At 40.0% G+C, this 20,870-nt stretch overlaps 1 protein-coding gene and 1 long non-coding RNA gene across 2 annotated transcripts; one reads left to right on the top strand and one right to left on the bottom strand.

Annotated features, from left to right (window-relative positions):
* Positions 1 to 41: 41 nt before the first annotated feature.
* Positions 42 to 20,056, bottom strand: slc7a8a (solute carrier family 7 member 8a). The gene is made up of 11 exons (XM_044021681.1): positions 19,168 to 20,056; positions 12,935 to 13,139; positions 10,409 to 10,560; positions 6,938 to 7,063; positions 5,844 to 5,997; positions 4,761 to 4,884; positions 4,425 to 4,528; positions 3,885 to 3,981; positions 3,534 to 3,683; positions 3,071 to 3,248; positions 42 to 2,982 (listed from the first exon to the last, which is right to left on the bottom strand). The coding sequence occupies exons 1-11, from the start codon at positions 19,304 to 19,306 to the stop codon at positions 2,810 to 2,812; spliced, it is 1,602 nt and encodes a 533-aa protein (XP_043877616.1). The 5' UTR covers positions 19,307 to 20,056; the 3' UTR covers positions 42 to 2,809.
* Positions 11,815 to 16,857, top strand: LOC122766645. Its single transcript, XR_006360096.1, has 2 exons — positions 11,815 to 12,096; positions 16,636 to 16,857. It is a non-coding gene; the product is annotated as an uncharacterized LOC122766645 (long non-coding RNA).
* Positions 20,057 to 20,870: the final 814 nt, after the last annotated feature.

The raw sequence follows: 20,870 nt of genomic DNA, 5'->3' as shown, positions 1-20,870 counted from the left end.
TTTGTGTGCATTATTCTTCACAAAGGAGACTGAAACCGTGGTTCACATGTGTAGTTTTTATTCCTGTCACACACATACACACTGTACACACCAATATGTACATTTACAACATAAAAATAGATAAATGTTTTGAGAGATATGAGGGTATGGTCAGTAAACTAAGGCAATTTAACTTATCAAGACCAGTGTGTCAATAGAATGACTTAGTTTTAAACTTTCTCACCAAGTGTTATATTATTGTCCTCTGATATATTGCAAAAAAAGAGGAAATGCTTGATGCTTGATCATTTCTACATAATGCCTGTTAAAACAGGAAACATCATATTTCCTCCACGATGAAGGATTGTTTTGGTCTAAACTACAGTAAGGTTGAGGTTGCAGCTCTTAATGGGGCCCCAAACAGTGAGGTGATACACAAGTCAGTCAAAGATATCAGCACTGGTGAACATCCTTCAGATTTTAAGCTATTTGACCACATGACACAAAGTTGCAGCATTTCCAGGCCTCATTTATGCACAGTGAGGGTTTACGTGTGCTTAATCATCTTCTCATTATTGAAAACATTGAAAATTACAGGAATTTAAAGGTCCAGTGTGCAACATGGACAAGGCTTTTTGGCAGATATGAAATATGTCACCCATACGTATGAGTATTTTGCTTAGAAAACATTTGATTTAAAGTATTATAGCAAACGTACAAGTGCATTTTGAAGTGGAAGCTTACTTCACATATTAAGTATTTGAAGGCCACCATAGCTCCCTGACATGCCTGGGAGATGTAGATGTCATAAATGGAGTCCTCCGTTTGTAAGTCTGGCTTTTTACCAGTAGATGTCACTATTTCTTACACACTGGACCTTTAATTATGCCAAATGATAAGATAACAGGTTTAGGATTATGACAGGGAGCTTCTTTTTTTACATAAAAGAGGCCCCAATTTACAAGTAAATATTTTTTAAAATTTTCTAAAACAAAGTACAGACTGTCATGAAATCTGTGCATAAATGTAAATACACAACAACTGTTACCGTACAGGCACAAAACACAATCATTGTATTTGTAAAGACATCCAAGACACCCTGTTCCCCTTAGACTTTCAGAAGAGCAACATTTGCAGTACTGGCCCAAATTTAATGGAACATAAATTGATTTATTAAGTCGACATGTGACAATCTCTGTGAGATTTCACTGATGCTATTTGGGATTGGTTGAAAAATTGAGCACCAGTACAAACACTAAGCACAAACAGGACTTCAGAGAAGCGATGAGTCAGCTCTGTTGAGTTTCGGCAGTGTATGTAAGGAGAAGGCAGTGGGGACGCCCTGAGACATGAACAGGTTATAGAACCACTGACAACATTTAAGTATATATCATTTGTGTTTATCTATGAAGGAGTGTTGTGAGCAATAATAGTATATATAGATATATATATATACACACACACACATTTGTAGTTATAACCACAGTACACAGAATGGGTTCATTCAGAGGTGCACGTTCAGTTTTTTCTGCTGGTGCCTGTGATTATATTGCACTATAAAATAATCTCTAGTGATTTGTATGCATCAAAAAATATTCTCTTATGAAAGGCTCTTTTTTTTCTCTACACCCTAAACAAAGCACAAAAATATCCAAACATGGCTGGATGGTGGGCTAAAAAATACTTGAAATCAATGCCTGCTTATTTTAAGAAAAAGAAAATAATTCACAAGGGCATTCACATGAGTCGGTGTAGGGCACATTAACAATGCATATGAGGTGAAAATATACTACTGTGATTTAACTATTCTTTCTAGTTGTGTGTCCAAGCTGAACCTACACTTTTGACACAACATTATGAGTGTAGTGTCAATACAAGAAGTCAAAATTCAGATTTTTATGAACTGAAAATGCTTCTGCAGCAATGTATCTTCCACAATAATGGTGCCAGAGTACAGAAATGATCCTACTTAAGGCAGTTAACAAGAACTGTGCAGCATTTACCAACACAAAATACAGCTCACACAACGTTGCTGGTTCAAGAGTAATAAAAAAAACAATAGGCCCGAAAGAATATGATGTCGAATGAAAAAAAAAACATGTACATATTAAAACTATAATGACAACAAAGTTAATTGATATAAACAATTATCACAATCACTAAAAAAAAGAGAGAGAGAAACAATTTGGAATCACAGCCATGTTTAAGAAGTAAAACAACAAAGAACCAAAAACAAAAAAACAACAGCACTTGTTGAAACTGAAATGGTTTGATCTGAATATAATTTTGTGCTATCTAAATGTAGCTTTGGTGTGTTGAAGGTACGACAAAGGAAAGTTTACAATGGGACCAAAACAAATAATTAAAATTAAGACGTGTTTGCGTAGCCAACGCATAACAGTGAAAGTCTCTTGATAATAATACAAAAAAAATAATTAAAAAGTCACCGTTACAGTGGGAGTGTGCAGACAGTGTGTGGAGGGGAAGAGGGAGGATTAGAAGCAGGATGATGATGATGATGATGATGAAGAATAGTAAAATTGTGTCTGTTTGAGCACGTACGCAGAAGTTGGAAGGCTCCAACCTTTTATTGCACTTTTGAGAGACCCAAGATAGAAAAGTGTGAGGTCGTGTCATCTCTGATTATATTTGGCAAAGAAACTATTGGTTAGTTCAATACTGAAAAAAATGAATAAAACACATGTGTTGATCCATGACAAACTGTGACGTAGGCTATCGCATGTTTGTTTGCATGTGTCTTTGTGTACGTGTGCGCCCACATGTGCATCTGTTTATGTTAGGGGAAGGTGAGTGATGATAGAAAGGAGCTTTAGCAGTCCGCTGTCTTGCTTGAATCTCCGTCGTCCTTGGACAGAGGAGATCTGGTCTCCTTCATCTCCTCTCCTTCCTCTCCAGCTGCACTGCAGCTCTCGCTGCTGCTGCCTTTACTTTCAGCCGGGTAAACAACCACACAGAACTTCTGGCCCAAGTATGTCATTTTGCCTGGAAGAAAATAGAAGAAAAAAGTGTTATATTTCAACAGATAATAATTCCAACTGCATTAAAGTTAACGGGGAAAAAGCTAACTTACCAACAAAAGAATTAAAGCACTGTGGCTTGTTGTCCCAGTAGACTCCCAGGAAGTAAACAGGGACACCAGTCAACATGATGGCCAGGCCGATGCCGCACACCACGGGCTCAGAGTAAAGAGAGAAGATGAGCAGGAAGGCCCAGAAGATGAGGTAAATAACCGGCCATATCAGACTGATCTGGAGGAAGAAACAAAGTAACATAAAGCTTAGTCATTGTCACTTTTGACACTTGTTTCTTTCCCAACATATGAAATAAACATATACTTTGTAGTTTAGTTGTCAGTCTGTTCTGTCTTTTATTTTGATAGTCTCTGGTGTCATTTCTAAATTTCCTGTCTAATAACTTGTACCTATACACAATTGTCAATTCTGACCTAAAGAGGAGAACTTACTGTAAAAATGAGGCACATGATGAGGCTAAAAATGTGGCAAAAACAAATCAAATTCGTCACATAAACAGACCTTGATTGGCCGGTGCATGTTGGGCTGTTTGATGCGCAGGACAATCTGCCCGGCGACTGTGACTCCATAGAAAAGGTAGTTGATGAAGCCCACGTAGTTGATGAGTGTGTACATGTCACTGGTGCACAGCATAAGCAGAGTGGACAGACACTGGGGGGAACAACATCTGTAGTTAACTTTGATATCAAGATATCATGCAGCCAATCTTTGAAACTGTCACAGCATAAAATATGATGAGTTTATCAGTGGCACTGAATTCAATCATGGCCTCAAGATCAGAAATCTACTCGTAGATTGGGAAAATTGTCACACACTTCATAATGAGATAATATTACGGAGAGTTAAACTCACAGTGAAGAGCAGCGCAGGGATGGGAGTGCAGCGTTTGACGTGAATCATAGCCAGCAGGCTGGGGAGGTGGCCTTCTCTGGCTCCAGCGAAGAACAATCTATAAAAGACAGAGACGGACATGGTTTAAGACAGAATTCAAATTTACAAGAAATTCAAATGCTACATAATGAAAATGAGAGACCAGGTCAGATCTTATTATTTTGATTTTGGGGATTTGTGTGCAAGAAATTATGTATATTTCAATCTTACAGCTATAAAAACATAATTATAATCACAAGTCAGCTTATTATAACTGTATTAAGTGGTCCATCCCTGGGTTTTCTCAGTTCTGAGTCCTGGACCAGAGAACTACAACAGTGGACTAATGTTGTATTATTCAGGAAAGTCCAGGATCAGCCTTAATGTTAAATATCAATGATTTAAATCATCCTTTATGATAAGAAATAATTAGTAATAACCTGATGTACCTACTACATGACACTCTTATTGACTCTTTGTGTTTGTGCCAGCTGGGGCGGAGAATACATGTGAATTACAAACCTTGACGAGGTAAAAAGGGAACCGTTGACTCCCCCGAAGGTGGACAGAGCCACAGAAATGGGCATGATCCACGACATGACTCCCAGCAGCTTCTCACCAAACGTCTGCGACGGGGAGAAGAAGGATGAAGGTTTTGAAGATGGAAGAGACACACAGGTGCAAGGTTAGACTTTGTTTTATTATGTTCATGATTGATATGCAACTAAAATGGTAACAAAACATTTATTTTATATTCATTTGGCTAGCCTGGACCAACAAACACCACTAGAGGGCGACAGAGTCATTCTATTATTAGCACATTTGTCTGAGGGACGTCACACAGACTGATCAACTCACCACGGCAACAGCATTTGAGGCAAGCAGCTCCTGAGGACTCATGGCTGTGACGTAGGCGATGTTGGCAAAGACGTAAACAAAGGTCACGAGGGGAATGGAGATGAAGATAGCGCGTGGCAGGTTCCTGAAAGCCCACAAAACACAGCCCAAAATTTATGGAAAAGATTTAAAGCAGGAAATTAAAAGTGGTATCTTAGGCAGGGTAGGTGTATGCATAGATAGCATGGTTATTACAAATGTAAGATTGTTGAAAGGAAGACAGGAAATTATTAAATAGATCACTTTATACACTAAGCACTAAAGCATTAAAACGTGCTGCCCACTACTCCTGCTGCCAGCTTGTGTGTGTGTGTTCACTACTAAGGATGGGTTAAATGCAGAGGTCAAATTTACTATCACTAATTAGTGTGTGTGCAAATAATAACTAATTGTAATTCTAATTTTAGTACTCTTAACAATGTGACTGTGTTTTACAAAATTATTTTAGTGACACAAATTAATTAATATGAATACAATAATACTGATTAAAACACATCAAATGAAACAATAAATGTGCACAAATTGGATCATATTCCCAAAAACTTTCATACAAACATTTTAAGAAGGGACTTCAAAGAAAGCTAGGGATTTGATTTATCTAAGATCAATAGGAAGAGAGTTCCATAGCTCTAATGGCAAAGGCTCAATCTCCTTTTGTCACATACTGAGATTTAGGATTAACAAATACAGCTCTATTGGTTAATCTCGGTGGTCAGGCTGGCACATACCAGTTCAACAATTCTGAAATGTAAATAAAGGCCATTTAAGGCTTAAAAAGTAAGTACAAGAATTTCGAAGTCAATACAGAAGCTAACAGTACGCCAGGACAAGGGTCATGTGCTCATATTTGTTCTGGTGATTAGACTGGCAGCAGCATTTTGGGATTAACAAAAGCCACCATGGTTGGCTGATACGCTTCAAAATGGAAGGTTTGAGACGGGGAGTCATAAATGAGCTATTTTCCCAGTGGCGATGACAGATTTAACACAATGGGTTTTTTTGTTTTTTTAAATCACAATACTACTAGAGAGTTGAGTGTCTTACACATAAGGGTCCACCAGCTCCTCTGTGACATAGTTGAGGAAATTCCACCCTCCATAGGCGAAGGAGCCTTGTAGAAAGGCTAAGGCTATCAAACCCACATCGTAGTCCTGGAAGGGTTCAAAGGCATTGGCTGGCTCCAACCAGTAGTAGTCTCCTGCAGGTGGAGATGTTCATGGAAGAGAAGAGGCAAAATGAAAACACATTCCATTCCAGAACAAAATATAATCTGTCACCTTCAGTTTATAGAACTTAAAGATACGTAAAAACCAGTTGTCTGAGGCTCTTTATATGCTTTATATGCGTTTTTGTATTTTTAGGGCTTATGCAATATTCCTCTTCTTTGTTAATTCTGTTATTTAAATTCGGTGAACTATGTCCTTTGTTGTCTGTGTCACGCTGTGCATTGTTCTGCAGCTGCTGTAGCAGTTTTCCCCAAGAAAAAGAAAAATGTCCCTGTGGGGACAATAGAGTAGATTTCATTGATTGAATCGAAACTGCCTCATTTTGTTTGTTTTTTTCTGTGTCCTTGATGTAAACCTGAGGACCTGAGTCAAGAATCAACATCATTGTGTGTAAAACATAGAATGAAAGAGTGTGATTAACCACTCTAAACAATACATGATCATCAGTAAACATAGTTTTCTTCCTCTGAGATGAACTTTACAACAAGCAGAATGAAAATAAGTCGACTCCGCTCTTTATTTGCCTTAAAATCTCCCATCCGACCATCGTCTGAGCTCTTCATTATTCGCAACTCAAAAATCCCCTATCTGTTTTTACAGGGGCCTGTTTTCAGTGGCCCCTGTCATAACTGGCCCCTTGCCATGTTTGAATTGCAAACCCACGCATGCATGCTGCTATTAGCTGAGTGGGGCCCCAGAAACTTCCTGACCCCTGTTGAGTCCACTGAGCGCCTGTGCTGTCCCTTGTGACAGGGGGACGTCCTACGGTGACTCGACCGACGTGCACGTGTGATACCTTTTTTGCTTTGCACACGCGGACACGCTGGCACCACGAGGAGGACGGAGGAGGACGGAGGAGGACTGAGGTCACATGCATTCATAGGGAGGCACAGATGGCATCAGACAGCTCACCTTTGCAGATCTGCACGATGCCCATGATGATGATGAGGCCGAGGGCCAGAAGTTTGCCTGCTGTGAAGAAGTCCTGCACTCTGGTGGCCCATCGCACACTAGAGCAGTTCACCCAAGTCAGCAGCACTGCACACACACACACACACAATATTAACAATAAAACATATGGTTAGGATTTAGTTTGCATTTTGAAAACCTCATTTTTTTGAGGTGAGTTGTACTGTGGTTAAAATATATTTTTTTTACTTGTGGCCCTATTGGCAGCCATGCCAAGGGGGAGGAGTCTGAGACAATGATAAGATAAGAGAGTGATGAAAGTGTGGACTAAAATAGCCGATGGTCAAATTTGAATGCAGTAGTGGGTATTTAACCAGAGAGGCAGTGGGTCTTATTTATCACAGTGGGTATTATTTCAATCCTTACATTTAGGGATTTAGTTACACTTACAGTAAACTACGGACTTTTATTGAATAAATCACAACCTTAGTGCTTGTTAATTAATAGTGGATGGTAGATATATACAGATCTATCCCCTTCTCTTTATCTCACTCCCATTTCAGGCTGAGCTATCGCAGACAAATACATTGATTTGACCTCTACCGCTGAGTACAACAGGCCAGTGAGTTCAGGCCAGCTGGGCACAATCGTTAAATAGGCCTATTTCTGACTTTGTGTGATTAAGGCCATCATTTAAATAACCCTGAGCTGAGTTGCAACAGATGCGACAGATGCACAAGAACAAACGCGTGTGGCCCTGCTGCGATACGAACACAGTGAAGACCGGACTGAGTGTGGTTTGCAGAGTGGGCTTCATGTTAGATGTCTTTGAGAGGTTTGTGAAGGTTTGTTTTTAGGTAAATAAGAGTGCATTTGTTTCCCACATTAAAGATGGACACAAACAGAGAGGATTGGATAGAGGATTGGATAGACAGATTCGCACTGAAAGGTGATAGTACTTTAAAATACTAAAGTAAACCTGTTTAACACAAGTAAACAGAGATCCTTCTGCTACAAACACTAATCCCTTCCCCTGTTTTCTTTGTTGAGTGACAGCAAGTGAACACTTCACCTTGGACAAACCTTTTGAGACCGGTCAGAGTTGTCACTTACAGCTGGTTATGAATGTAATATCATGTGATCTTCTTCTGCTCACACATTATCACAGAGAAATAGAAGAAGAAAAAAAACACACACAGACAAACTAAAAAGCTAAAAACAGCATAGATGACGTAAGTGCTGTGGCAGGTCACCTCTCACCTACTTTCAGAACAAAACATCTGCAAAAAAGAAGTTGCTTTTTTTGCTGAATGCTCTAATTGACTCTAGACAGAAACTCCATCATTCTGCTGGCCAAGCCGATCGGAAGAACAAACCAGAACCAGGCAGTAAAATCCCTGTCAAACAATCACTGTCACAACTAATCACATTTTCCTTCCAGCTATTTGTGGAGGTGAGACAAAGAATACAGATGGATATGTAGGTCACTGGAGTGTAAATAAAAACAAAGAGTATCGAGAGCTTTGGTGAAACGTGATTTAGCCATGAATCATCCGGTCTGTGCAGATTATTGTCCATGTTTAGGAAAACCATGTGTCCACGTTGTCGGGCCGAACAACACCAACTGGGCCCATCTGTGCCTGTGTGTGGACATGTTGCCACAGGACGGGCTTTGAGGCTTTACAACAAATAATGCAGCTCTGAAACGCTAACGCTGCTGCTGTGGCCTCATCAGTGTGTGTGTTTCAATACAAAGGTCGCTTTAATGCAAACAATTCTGTCACCCAAAAAAAAAATTGCAACCTAAAATGACTCCTGTAGCACTCTGACCTACAGATAGAGATATAATCATCAGTCTCTTAATAGTCACATTAAATGGTCAACTTTTTTATATTCCAATTAATAATCAAATGCATGTCCAACCCTAATGCTTTCCCACTACAACATTGCAGCTGCCACATAAGAGAACACACACATACTCTTCCTCTGCATTTGTGACACCCCAACCCCCCTTGTCTCTCTCTGTCTGAAGGCTGCTTGCAGTATTTCACCAGTGAGTGTGAACTACGCTGAGAAAACTTCAAATCCACCACTGTCATGTCCTCGTCAACACATTCATCCATTTGTTGTGACACATTCACATTTGCCGTTTTCCTCCTCTACCTCTTTCATGCTCCTTTTCTCATGGATGAAACTCCAGCAGAGGGCTGAATGACGGAAGAGCTTCAGAGAAGAGTGCAAAATACTCGGCCAGAGGCGGACAGAAACCAGATTAATCAATCAATACTCAATCCATTAAGTCTGTGACCACTTTAAATAACTTATGTCCAAATAACAACTTAGTTGGCGGCATTTTGTCTAAAGAAGTCACCGTCATTTATCTCTGTCCTCATTTCAAGCAGCCAGTAAATGACTGGGATTCTCCCTCTTTTTTAATATAGTGCAGTTAGTTGTTTCTAGGCACTTGAGCTTGTCTCAACAGGAACATTCAAACACGTTTGGTAGTATTTCTTGAGGCTATTCTTGGTCTGTTACTATCTCTGCATAATCTACGCTGAATAAGTGAGACGGTGAATAACGTAACTCAGTACGTTTGTAGTTCAATTCAACCTCCCAGAAATGATCATAATATGGCGCACACACACACATTATTGCATGACTGGATATTCATTGTTGCCAGTGTTTCATTGTTGTTCATTAATCAAGCGGCGTCTTGATAATCTCTTGAAATTATTAGTAAGATCAAAAAAAGGAAGAGAACATTTTGTGACGTGTTTACAATTTATCCGCTACTTTATTTTTAAAAGAGATTGAAGACTCTCAAAACTATTTTGCGTAATATCACTTCATCGTATAAACACATTAAAGGTCGAGTGTGTAATATTAAGAAGGATTTAAATTAAATATATTCCCCATACGTAGATTTGTATAGGTGTATTAACTTTTTTTTGTTTCCCTAACCTTAGAATAAGTCTTTCATGATCCAAGGGCCTTTGTACAGTCTGATGTCGAACAGAACGTGGACATTTACTATGCAAATTCAGGAGACTGACATCCTTTCTGTTATTTGAAGGCTACCGTAGTTCCCCCGATGCACTTGGGTATGAAAGGGGTGAGCGGAGGAGTCCTTCGTTTGTTAGAATTTGTGGTCTCGCCACTAGATGTCACTGATGCTTCCACACTGGACCTTTAAGGGCGTGTATGTGTGTGGAGGATGTAAGCAGAGCTGAAGCAAACACCGCTGATATGACACAAGTGAGAGCGAGCAGAGGTGGAAGTGTCTCCGCTCTTAAGTGCCAAGCTCTTACCTGGCAGGTTTGACAAAACCATACAATAATAATAATAATAATAACATATATAATACGTAATGGTGGTGGCAGTTTATGTTTCAGCTGTTTGAAGTTTAAGGTGGAACCGCATATGTGTTTGTGTCGTACGGTAGCATTTGCACAACATGAGTCACATGCTACTCACAGAGGCAGACGGCAGCCAGCAGGCGCAGGCCGTTCTCCGGGGGGAAGCAGGTGGGGAACAGAGGCTGCAGGACGTAGTTGGAGAATGTCAGCGCGATCACAGCCTGATTGGTTGGGTAGATGACCAGCACGGCGATCCACAGACGCAGGAACCTAAAACAAAAAAAAAAAGAAGAGGGACAGGGAGGGCGGTGAGAGATGGTGGGAGACGCGAGACATGGGAGAAACAGCAGGGGTGTGTGGGATCAAATGCAGTGTGTGGGAGCAATAACAGGTGGTGGAACACATCACAAAAGGTACAATCGCCACATATACATCCTTCCTTTTCAGATTCCCATTCAAACTGGTTATTTTTAGTTGAAACTACATTCTTTTTTTTCCATTCTATACTTGGCCTTTCTGACCCTAGTTCCAGTCTTTTATGAGGACTTGATCCTTGTTTTTATGTGGAAGGAACAAATTATTCTCTTTCTAATACTTGTTTTATGCTGTTTTACAGGCTAAACTAAGGGAGCAACTAATAATTATTTTTATAATTGATTAATCTGTTGATTATTTACTGGTCTAATCATGTTCTCAAAAGTCATGTTTTGTCCCCAAACCAAATATATTCAGTTCAAATTCAGTTATATGGGGCAAAAAAATTAATTATCCACCATTAAGAAGCTGAAAAATCGGAGATTAATTAATTACTTGAAACAAAAATCCGGTAGCCAACAGGTTAAGGTGACAAAAAAATAATATAATGTATTGCCACCTTTGAGAAAGTGGCACAGGGGAAAGCACTTGAAGATTATTGATTACTATACCAACATTTCTGCTTTTCATGTTCAGCAACAAGCATCTTTGAGTTAATACTTTCAGAGAGCCATCGAGCAGGATTTCAGATGTGAGACGGGATATTTGTGAGTGTGGTAGAGAAGTAGGCATGTGGTTCTTCTGCAAAATTCTCCAAAAGCTTAGAAAGGATCAGTACATCTGACTGCATTAATAGGATTATCTCACAGGAATGTGTGTGTGTGTGTGTTTTCACTCACTTTTGCTTTATATATGAAGTTTTTCATATTCTACATACAAGATAAACTGGTAACAAAAGTGGACTGAACAAACTAAGAGTAGTTTAATGTAGCACTGCTTTGACCGGCCACAACATAGCATATTAATAATGAATAACGCTCAAATAGCAGTCCTTCTGCATAATACATACCTTTACTCGTGACAATTCAGTGCCTTTGGTTAATAATACATCTTTAATGTTATTTACTAAATTATTTTTAGTTTCAGATTCTTAAATGTGAATATGTTATAGCTTTTGAAATCCAGAAAATGAATCTTATTTGTTTTTAGACAAAAACAAGACTTTTGAGAACATATTAATCATTTTCTGAACTTATTGATTAATCCAGAAAATAAAGCTTCATCCCTTATAGAAAAAGCTGCAGCCCTATGTTGGACTGTTCTAAAATACTCTTTCGTAAGTCCAGAATAACACCGTCGTAGTATCCGTCTCCGTTGACCTATGTGGACACGGAAAACACAACTCCACGGCCACATAAAAACACACACGGGGGGGCAACGCAAACAAACAACTCTTGTGTATTTATCCAGGATGGAGGGCAGAGAAAAGTACCGTGGCCCTGACACTTCAAACTTAGCATGTGAAGCCGTTGGACTACAAAGTCTCTGGAGGTAAAAGTTCATTGATGTGTATTGATAGCTACTCTACAAAGGGACAAAAACAATCATTGGCTGTTTTGTCTGGTTGAATTCCTCTCCCAAAACACCGCTGCTGAAATTCCTGTGATAGTTTAAATAAAACAATGGTCTAATCTGTGTTTACCGTCTGGGCAAAGACATAGTGTGTGTGAAATCTACGCTAACAAACGATATTGTTTTGCTAGGAAACTAGCGTAGCAGGGTTCCCAAGCATTTACTGAAAGCTGCATTTCACCTATTGTTGCATAAGTAAACCAGACATTCTGATTTAAAACGCATAAAGGTAATAAATATACCAGTCAAAAAACAGTTAAAACTCGTTTTTTTGACCAGTGGGAATGTGTTTAATCAGCATTCACTCCCCGGGTCAAATGACTCTGCAGTACACACAGGTTTTTAATCAGCTTCTGCTCTGATTGGCATTAGTGGGAACACAAGACCTGGATGAACGCGCTCATTTCTTCTTTGTCTGCTTCATTTATGAAAGCAATACAACTTCTGGTGTCAAGACACAGATTCATTTTACAGCAGTTCACCTTGTATTTTCTTTTTTAGCAAACCTTTACAACTTGGAACAGCGGTAAATATTTTTTATTGCGCTCTTTTATGAGTTTGAACGAGGGTTTCTGTCAATTGCTTTTGGTTTTGGCACAATTGTTTTGACTTTTTTAAACGTCTGCACTTGATCACAGTCATACCACTGGTCACCCCAATGCTTTTCAGATACAATTTGATTGTGTCCCCGCGTTGTGCTTGCTGACTCATATGTACATCAGAACAACGTCTTTATGCAAGTATAATTTTGACTCACCCTGCCAGCCCTCCAAAGATGTCCTTCACGTAGGAGTAGTCTCCCCCCGACTTGGGAATGGTGACACCCAGCTCGGCATAGCACAGCGCACCAATGGCCGTGATGATGCCAGTGATGATCCACACGATCAGGGCAAAGCCCACAGAGCTGGCATTCTCCAGCACTCCCTTCGGACTGACAAAGATACCTGAGCCGATAATGTTACCTGGAGGAAGAAGTGAAGGAAGAAGTGTGTCAAATGTCATGTGCAACTGGGTGCGTTAACTGTCTGGTAATGCAAATATCACCAGACAGCAACTCAATGCATTTAGGCATTAAGACGTGATCAAGACAAACTGCTGAAGCAGCAACCAGAGAACGTGACCGGGCATCAGAATGAGGGAGAAAAGTGAAAACTTTGGTGAAGTTGTTGATGTGAGTAGTTCAGAAAACGCTGATCTACTCAGATTTTCACACACAACCATCTGTAGAGTTAACAGAGAATGGTCAGAAAAAAAGAGAAAATGGCAGGAGAAAAGGCGTTGTTGATGCAAAAAAAAATGAGAAGGAAATAACAAGACTGGTTCTAAACAATAGAAATGCAAAAGCAGATCAAGCTGTATTGTTTTCTGCATGAACGTTGTCAAGTCTTGAGGAAATAAGCCACTTAGAGAGAATAATGTTAGCATTTAATCAATTGATATATGCTACCCAGTTGCATTATGGGAAGTCTAGCATCTTGGACTTTGATTCATTGAAGCTTTACTCATATTGTGGAATAAAGCCAGTAGATCTCGGCGTCTGCTGAGTCAACTACGTCCATTATTATTTATAACGCGTCTTCTATGGGACTCCTTAAGAAAATTGCTGAATGCCCCTTAAACACCAGAATTTATAGACTGTTTTCAACAAGAGAAAAGATTGTATTAAGTTTAAGAGAGCAGAAACGGGAGAAACAACTGTAAAAAGACAGAACAGGACAGGAAAAACAAGAAAAGGTGCCTTCACAATGGTAGAAATGGGGGCGAACACAGTTCAAACAGAGATGAAGCCGACAAATTGGGAACATTCTGCTGACTAGACACAGAGTTATCAGAGTTATGAGGAGACAAAACAGAGAGCAGGGTGAAAGAGTGCAAAGGGGAGGAGGGATGGGAGATGGACGCGGGGGGCATATTCAGTGACATATTCAATGATCATCAGAGTGCCAGGCAGTTTGCACAGGAGCTGAAAGATGGAGGGATGGATGACTGGGTTCTGGTCAGACATGAAAGGAGTCGCTCCTCTGAGGTTAGAAACCTGCTGTCAGATTCAGTAGACTGCATGTGCTCTGACCGTGCGTGAACTTGGCACCCAATCATAAAAAAAAAGACATCAGGGTGAAAGGTTGAAGGTTTTGAATCATAATGGGCTGACTTTAAACGCCAAGTGGCATTATATGTACAAAGGTCAAAGGTATGAAGTGAAGCGTTAGGGTGTGTGCGGATCATCTGCCGCTGCACTCACTTAGACAACGAGGGGGAAAAAAGCAATACACTTATTGTACTTTCCCAATCAATTTTTTTTTTTATTTGTAACAAAGAGAGAACACCTCTCTTCTAACGTGTCAGAGACCTATGGTGGCCAGAAGGGACATCATATTCTAGATGGTGGTGCAAGATGGTGGCCTTTGTAAAGCAAGGCCCTTGCCTAAAGTACATCTACTAAGGCTGCAAAAAACTAAATATTTTATTTTAAAGTGCTAATACACTAAAGCACAAACAAACTTATTGACAGTATTCAATTTCTGCTTGACCTTTAAGGATCAAAAATCCTTATCACAAAGTCAAAAATCATACTGACATATTGAGAAACCCAGAAGAAGCTGATTACTTTAAGAAGAATTGGTAATGAGTAATCAGTAGCTAATTGCTTAATCAATAGTCTGATTTGGGTTTAGAACGTCGACGAAATTGATTTAAAAACTATTTTAAAAGATTCTCCTCGTTGCCATTGAAAGCTGCAGAGTGTAACTTTTAATTATAAACAAACGTCTGTTACATTCAACACAATCATCATTAAAGTCTATCAGCTCCACACAACTCTCTCCGTGTTTCTCAGCATAGCAGTGTGGTGTTTTCTGTGTCTGTGGAGACACAGAGTTATGCGCGTTATATCACGACTGATGGAGGGAAGACGGAGATAGTGGAATCAAGTTTGAACGGTTGGAATATAAACCTAGAATGTATTTTGTCGACAGAAGTCACACACCGGAGCTTTAAGTTTTAACAGACTCCCCAAAAGCATCATGTGTCGGTGGTGAGGTCAGCTGCTTGTGCACTTATGTAAGTGCAGTTGTAGGTAAAAGGTGAAAACATGACCATCACACCATGCCTCCCTTGGTGGTTTTGACATCTTTATGACAGCGGTGGTCCTCTGAGCGTGACCTTTGACATCAAACAAAACAGTAGCTGCATTGGAAAAATTACTCAGTAATTAGCTCCTGTAAATTCTCGCCTCTGACTCTGCAACACGGTTTTAAAAGCGAGTAAAGATAAGATGCTCGTATTGGCTGTTTCAAAGAGCTGGTGGAACCAAAAAGTGCACACTTGCACGTTTCTGAGGCCAGTGCTGACTAATGTGGAATCTTTATGTTTCCTGTTCTTGCAGTTGCTTTTACATCCTTTTGTCTCAAATGAGGACAAAGGAGGATATATAGAAACATATATATATCTATATATATCTATATATATATATATATATAGATATATATATATATATAGATATATAGATATACATATTGTTTGTTGTTGTGCTGTGCTGTTGCTTTAAAGTCTGAAGAGTGAAAACTCTTGAAGGGCCTCTGTTACCACAGAATACTATGTTGTCCTCCATTGTCATTGCACTGTTGTCTCACAAAGGAAAATGCCTGGTGATCTCCTGGATTTCTTGGAGAACTCATTTTGATTAACTATTTTAAGGTCCCATTAAGGCTGTTTTAAGGATGAGTGTTTGTATCAGAAATTTTCCTCATGTTTTTTTGATGTTATTTGCGCTATTTATTTAGTTAGGATTTATTTTGCCTATAAATCATCTTTTGAGAACTATCTCTCAATTAAAATGCCATTCATATAAAAATAAGAACAATTAAAGGCGAAGTTAGTAATATTTAAGAGAGCTTATTGTCAGAAATGTAATATACTATACCTAAGTATGTTTCCATAAGGTGACATTATCTTTCAAACTCTAGAAATCACACAGAGACATAACACGCAGCGTTTGCAGGCCAACAGAAGGCTGTGAATATGAACCAGTCTGTGGGTGTTTGCTGAGCATTATTATCTCACCCTAATCAGCTGCATAATATTAGAACTTGGATTTCCTGTCAGTGCCTATTCGATCAGCCATCTGGTGGTAAATTGTCACAGATCCTGCAGGCCAGTGCTGTATAAGCCATGTGGAGTATGGAACAAATTCACAGGAAAAAATTACGCAAACCGTGAAATTAGATACGAAGACAAACAGGTGGCAACTCCAGCTTTGTCATATTTTTGTTTAAATGAAGGTTAATCGATAATACCAATTATCTGCCAAGTTGTAAGCCAGTAAGATAGGGCGGACACGTCTTCCATGTGGCGCTTTGCGCTGTTTTAGATGTTAGAGTGTTGTGTGCGTGAGCAATAAATGCATATACTTCACAATAGGCCATAAACTTAATTGATGTCCTTCTGCCCTTTTCACAGAAACCCAGTGGGCTATGTTCACGATCAAAAGGATCAGACGAGTCACCTGAGCTCACGCCTCTCTCTTGCACATGACAGCGTGAGCCCAAGGAGATGAAGGAGCATTAAATGAATGGCTTGATCAAGGACGTAATCCCAAGCCAAGAACAGTCTGATGACTGTGCCAAAGTGCATGAACTCTGGACAGCAATAAAAAGCCTCTGTATGATGGTTTTGCCGCTGCCAACTTGTCTGTTATTATCGAGATAAATTTCATGATTAAACTAAAAATGGTGTTAAGAGAGATTAAAGGGTGGAGCTACAGGGAGACAAGGTTAGCAGCTTGCACAGGAATCTCTTGCTTGTATTTTGAATTAAACAACTGATGAACCGATACGATAGTGAGTATTGATATAGGTCCCATACTGGTATTGAGTACTGTATCAATACTCGGTATCAGTATGGGTCTTTGTATCAGTATCAGACACTGGCCCAAAGATTGCAATAACTAACAGAGATAAAAAAATGATAACAAGCCATCCCTTATTAAAAGAGATATTACATAATTAGTGATCAGGACATTGGTACTTGTGCGATATTGGTATCTGTATCGGTATCTATAAAATCTAGAAAATGCATAAAATATATTGAATCATTTATAACCAGAAGATAGCTAGTTACAGCGCACCAGAAATGAGGCCGTTCCAGTGCAAGCTCAAGGATGTATGCAGTGAGTTATAAAATGAGAAATAATGAGGTCTCCCCACCAAAATTTCAGTGACAACGTTGTTCTTCATCTCTCACTTTCTTTTCCTCCCCCCACCCCCGACATGCCCAGCGTCTGTCTCCTCACACTTGCAGTATGAGCCCCCGGGATTTCTCACGTGTGTCTGTGTGCACACGCAGACTCTTCTTTCCTCCCGTTACCGTGGAAACACAAGAATGGGTGAGTCATCCTCTCCCTTTTTCTTCAACCTGTCAAGGTCAACAGGAAGACCACACACGCGCTCTTCAACCTGTGCCATATTTCATCTCTGTGAGAGTGTGTGTTTGGTGTCGATCGATGAGAACGTCTGATTGTGTTATCTGTGTGTGTGTGTGTGTGTTTGGCTGGCCACTGTGCAGACCCACTCCTGTGTTTATTTTAGGCATTTAACGCCATTACAAGGTGCTATGGGTAATGTTAGGTGTCACTGATTTAAGTCTAGTGATACATCGGAATAATTCACATGTTAAATGTGAACACATCAGGTTATCTACATGCTGATGCAAAGACAAAGGAGGACATGGTGTCCTTGTGACAATTTAGGCCACACCCTTGAAAAAGGAAGACAAATTAATACATTTTTAAAGGTTCAGTGTGTTTCATTTGAAATGGTTTATTGGCAAAAATTGTGTATGTGTATTGCTCTCTTTTATGTACTTTAGGTGAAGGCCTTGCTTACCCTGACGAGTGTGGGACGGGTGCAGGAGTCACCACTAGATGTCAGTCATTCTTACACACTGGACCTATGAGTGTCTAATTTAACAATTAAAAGGTTACTCATACAAAGTTTAGTGATCCTGATTTCACTGCATTTCAAACTATGCAAATACAGATCCCTATCCTGATGGCATCGCTGGTTACTTTGACAGATTTAAGTTTCCCTTCTCTCAATGAAAGTCCCTAAGCAGCACAGAGTTTTCAAGGGTGGCGAAATCATCGCCAGGCGACAGAAAAATGATGAAAGCGCCAGGAATTCATGACCATGCCATGAGAACACTAGGGCGTGAGTCATGTTGCAAGACAAGACTTCAGAGCAGAAGAGTCACACATAATAATCAAACTAGTTTACAACTCATTTATAGGCTGGCATTCTCAAAAGCATAAAATTGCCTTTGAACTATGCTCGTTCGGAGGAACAAAGGGTGCAGTTATTGAGTGTTGTGCATTTGTCACAATGGTGCAGAAAGAAAGCACATGCTCACTTTTGAACATAAAGTGTTTGTGTGCACGTGTTAGTGTGTGCATGAATGAATGCATATTTGATGTAATGGGGCCATTTTGACATGTTTCAGTGATCACATCAACAATGTCAGGACTGTGGGACTGATTAACCAGCTGAAACTGAGGAGGCTCAATGGAACTCAGCCATCATTCATTTGATTATTTACACCTGTGATTTTCCCACTGTCACCCGTCCAAATGGCTGCTGTGCAAAAGGCTCATTCGTTAACTCATTTTACCTTGATTAATCCTGGATCTTTTTCGATGACTATTCATTTTGTTCATGTTTCTGTGTTTGTTCTGCAAAGTCCTTGTAAGGTAAACACCAACTGAAACAGATTATGCTATGGTGGAATCTGATCCCAGTGCAGCTTCTGTACAGCTCCAAGAGCCGACTGTGTATAAATAAGCACTAAAACATTTAGGGCACACTCTTACTCAACCCATTTTTGTCATTCTATGCCTTTGTCTGTAACCCTAACCCATCTGCTCGAAGGCAAACACACATGAACATAATATAATAGGTTACAGTCTCTAATAATGCAATGATGGTGACAGATTCTTACCAACAATGATGCCACAGGCGCTCACAAGCCCGATTTCCTTCTTGAGCGCAACTCCTCCCGAGTCCTTGCCGGAAGCACCCTCGCCGGCAGCATCCTTGGCGGAGCCGATACTGCTTCTCTGTCTCGGACCGTCCGTCATCTTGATTTCTGCTCTTTATTGTAATGTCTTAAAAATAAATAAAACAAAAAATCTATCTTCTCCACCTCACAGCGGCAGGTGCTGCCCTTGCGCTCGACCCCGGCGTTGCGCTCAAACGCCTTTTTTGAGTGTGCGTAAAAGCACGTTAGATGACGCGCGGCGCGCTTATCTGAAAAGAAAAAAAAGTTGGATGGTGATGCGATGTCAGCAGCCTGTGACAATGAGGCTTTTGCAAGACTATGAAAAAACTGCAGGTGTCAGTGAAAGCTGTTAAAAAAAAACAAAAAACTCTGCGCTTCAGCGTCACAGCGCGTCACTCCAGACTGAAACAGCGAGGCTTCACCAAGGAACACATCAGCTGGGTCTGCAGCCAGGTTCTGCCGCAGGTTCAAAGGTGGTGCTCCAGGTCACAGTCTAAACCCAACTCAAGTCCAGGTTGTCACGCAAAAGTCGCATATTCCAATGAGAGTCCTTAAACCTAACACAAGGAAACGCTAACACGAGGAAACTTAATGAACGCAACAACAGGAAAAACTAATATATATATAATTGTTTCCTTGTTGCAGGTGTGGGCTGAAGACACAAACACATCCTCTCTGGCTGTTCCACAAGCGCACGCGGCAAAACAAAGGACACAGAAAAGTCCCTTGAGGTCGTTCTGGTCTGTCTCACCGCGCAAACAGGCGACCCGTGAAGAAGACAGGCTGCTTTTGAGTCAACATACATGTTCCCCCTTTCATATGTTCTCGGCAACAACAGCGTTGCTCCTCCTTTTCTTTGCCTCACCCCGCCCATTCTGACGCCGGGTTTGTTTTTCCTCCTTCAGCCTCCAGGACCCTCCTCCCATCTGTGTTTTGCATCATATGTTTGGCTTGTTTTATAAATGAATTTAAATAGGTTTCTGCTTCATTATCAAGCATGTGTGTTTCAAATAATAAACACAATCAACATTAGAACAGGACAAGGAGAGAAAGGGTTTGTTCTGTATGATATATATAATATATGACACCAAAATGACATTATGGAACCTGGTTTAGCCGATTTCAACAATGCATACATTAACATGTTGCGAATATTTGCACTTGAAATAACACACCTGAATATTTAACTTTTACTAAATGTATTTTGTTATGTATATTATTTGTTTTCACACTTAATTTTTAAGTGTGTAATTACCCTTTGAGTTGGGGCAGCCATGGCCAAGTGGAAAGGGAACTTTGGTTTGTAACTGGAGGGTTGCTGGTTTGAGTCATTATGTGTAATGTAATGTAATGGTTTGAGTCCCCACCAGGGCAAAGGGCTGGGGTCCTGAGCAAGGTACCCAACCATCATTGCTCAGTGGCTGCCTACGCTTCCTAAGTCTAGGAAGGTTCCTAGTAGAGAATGGGTTAAATGCCGAGAAATAATTTCCATAAGGGACTGATAAAGTATATAAACAGGTTTGTTGATTACATAATATGGAACACCATGTTTATCCTCACAAGAACTTATGAAGCTCCAGTGTGTAACATTTAAGCAGAAATTAAATATACTACCCATAAGTTCATTTATATAAGTGTATCGT

This window comes from Solea senegalensis, linkage group LG3 (genome assembly GCF_019176455.1).
Source record: "Solea senegalensis isolate Sse05_10M linkage group LG3, IFAPA_SoseM_1, whole genome shotgun sequence".
In the NCBI taxonomy this organism is placed as follows: domain Eukaryota; kingdom Metazoa; phylum Chordata; class Actinopteri; order Pleuronectiformes; family Soleidae; genus Solea; species Solea senegalensis.
This window is presented reverse-complemented; position numbering and strand designations above follow the sequence as displayed.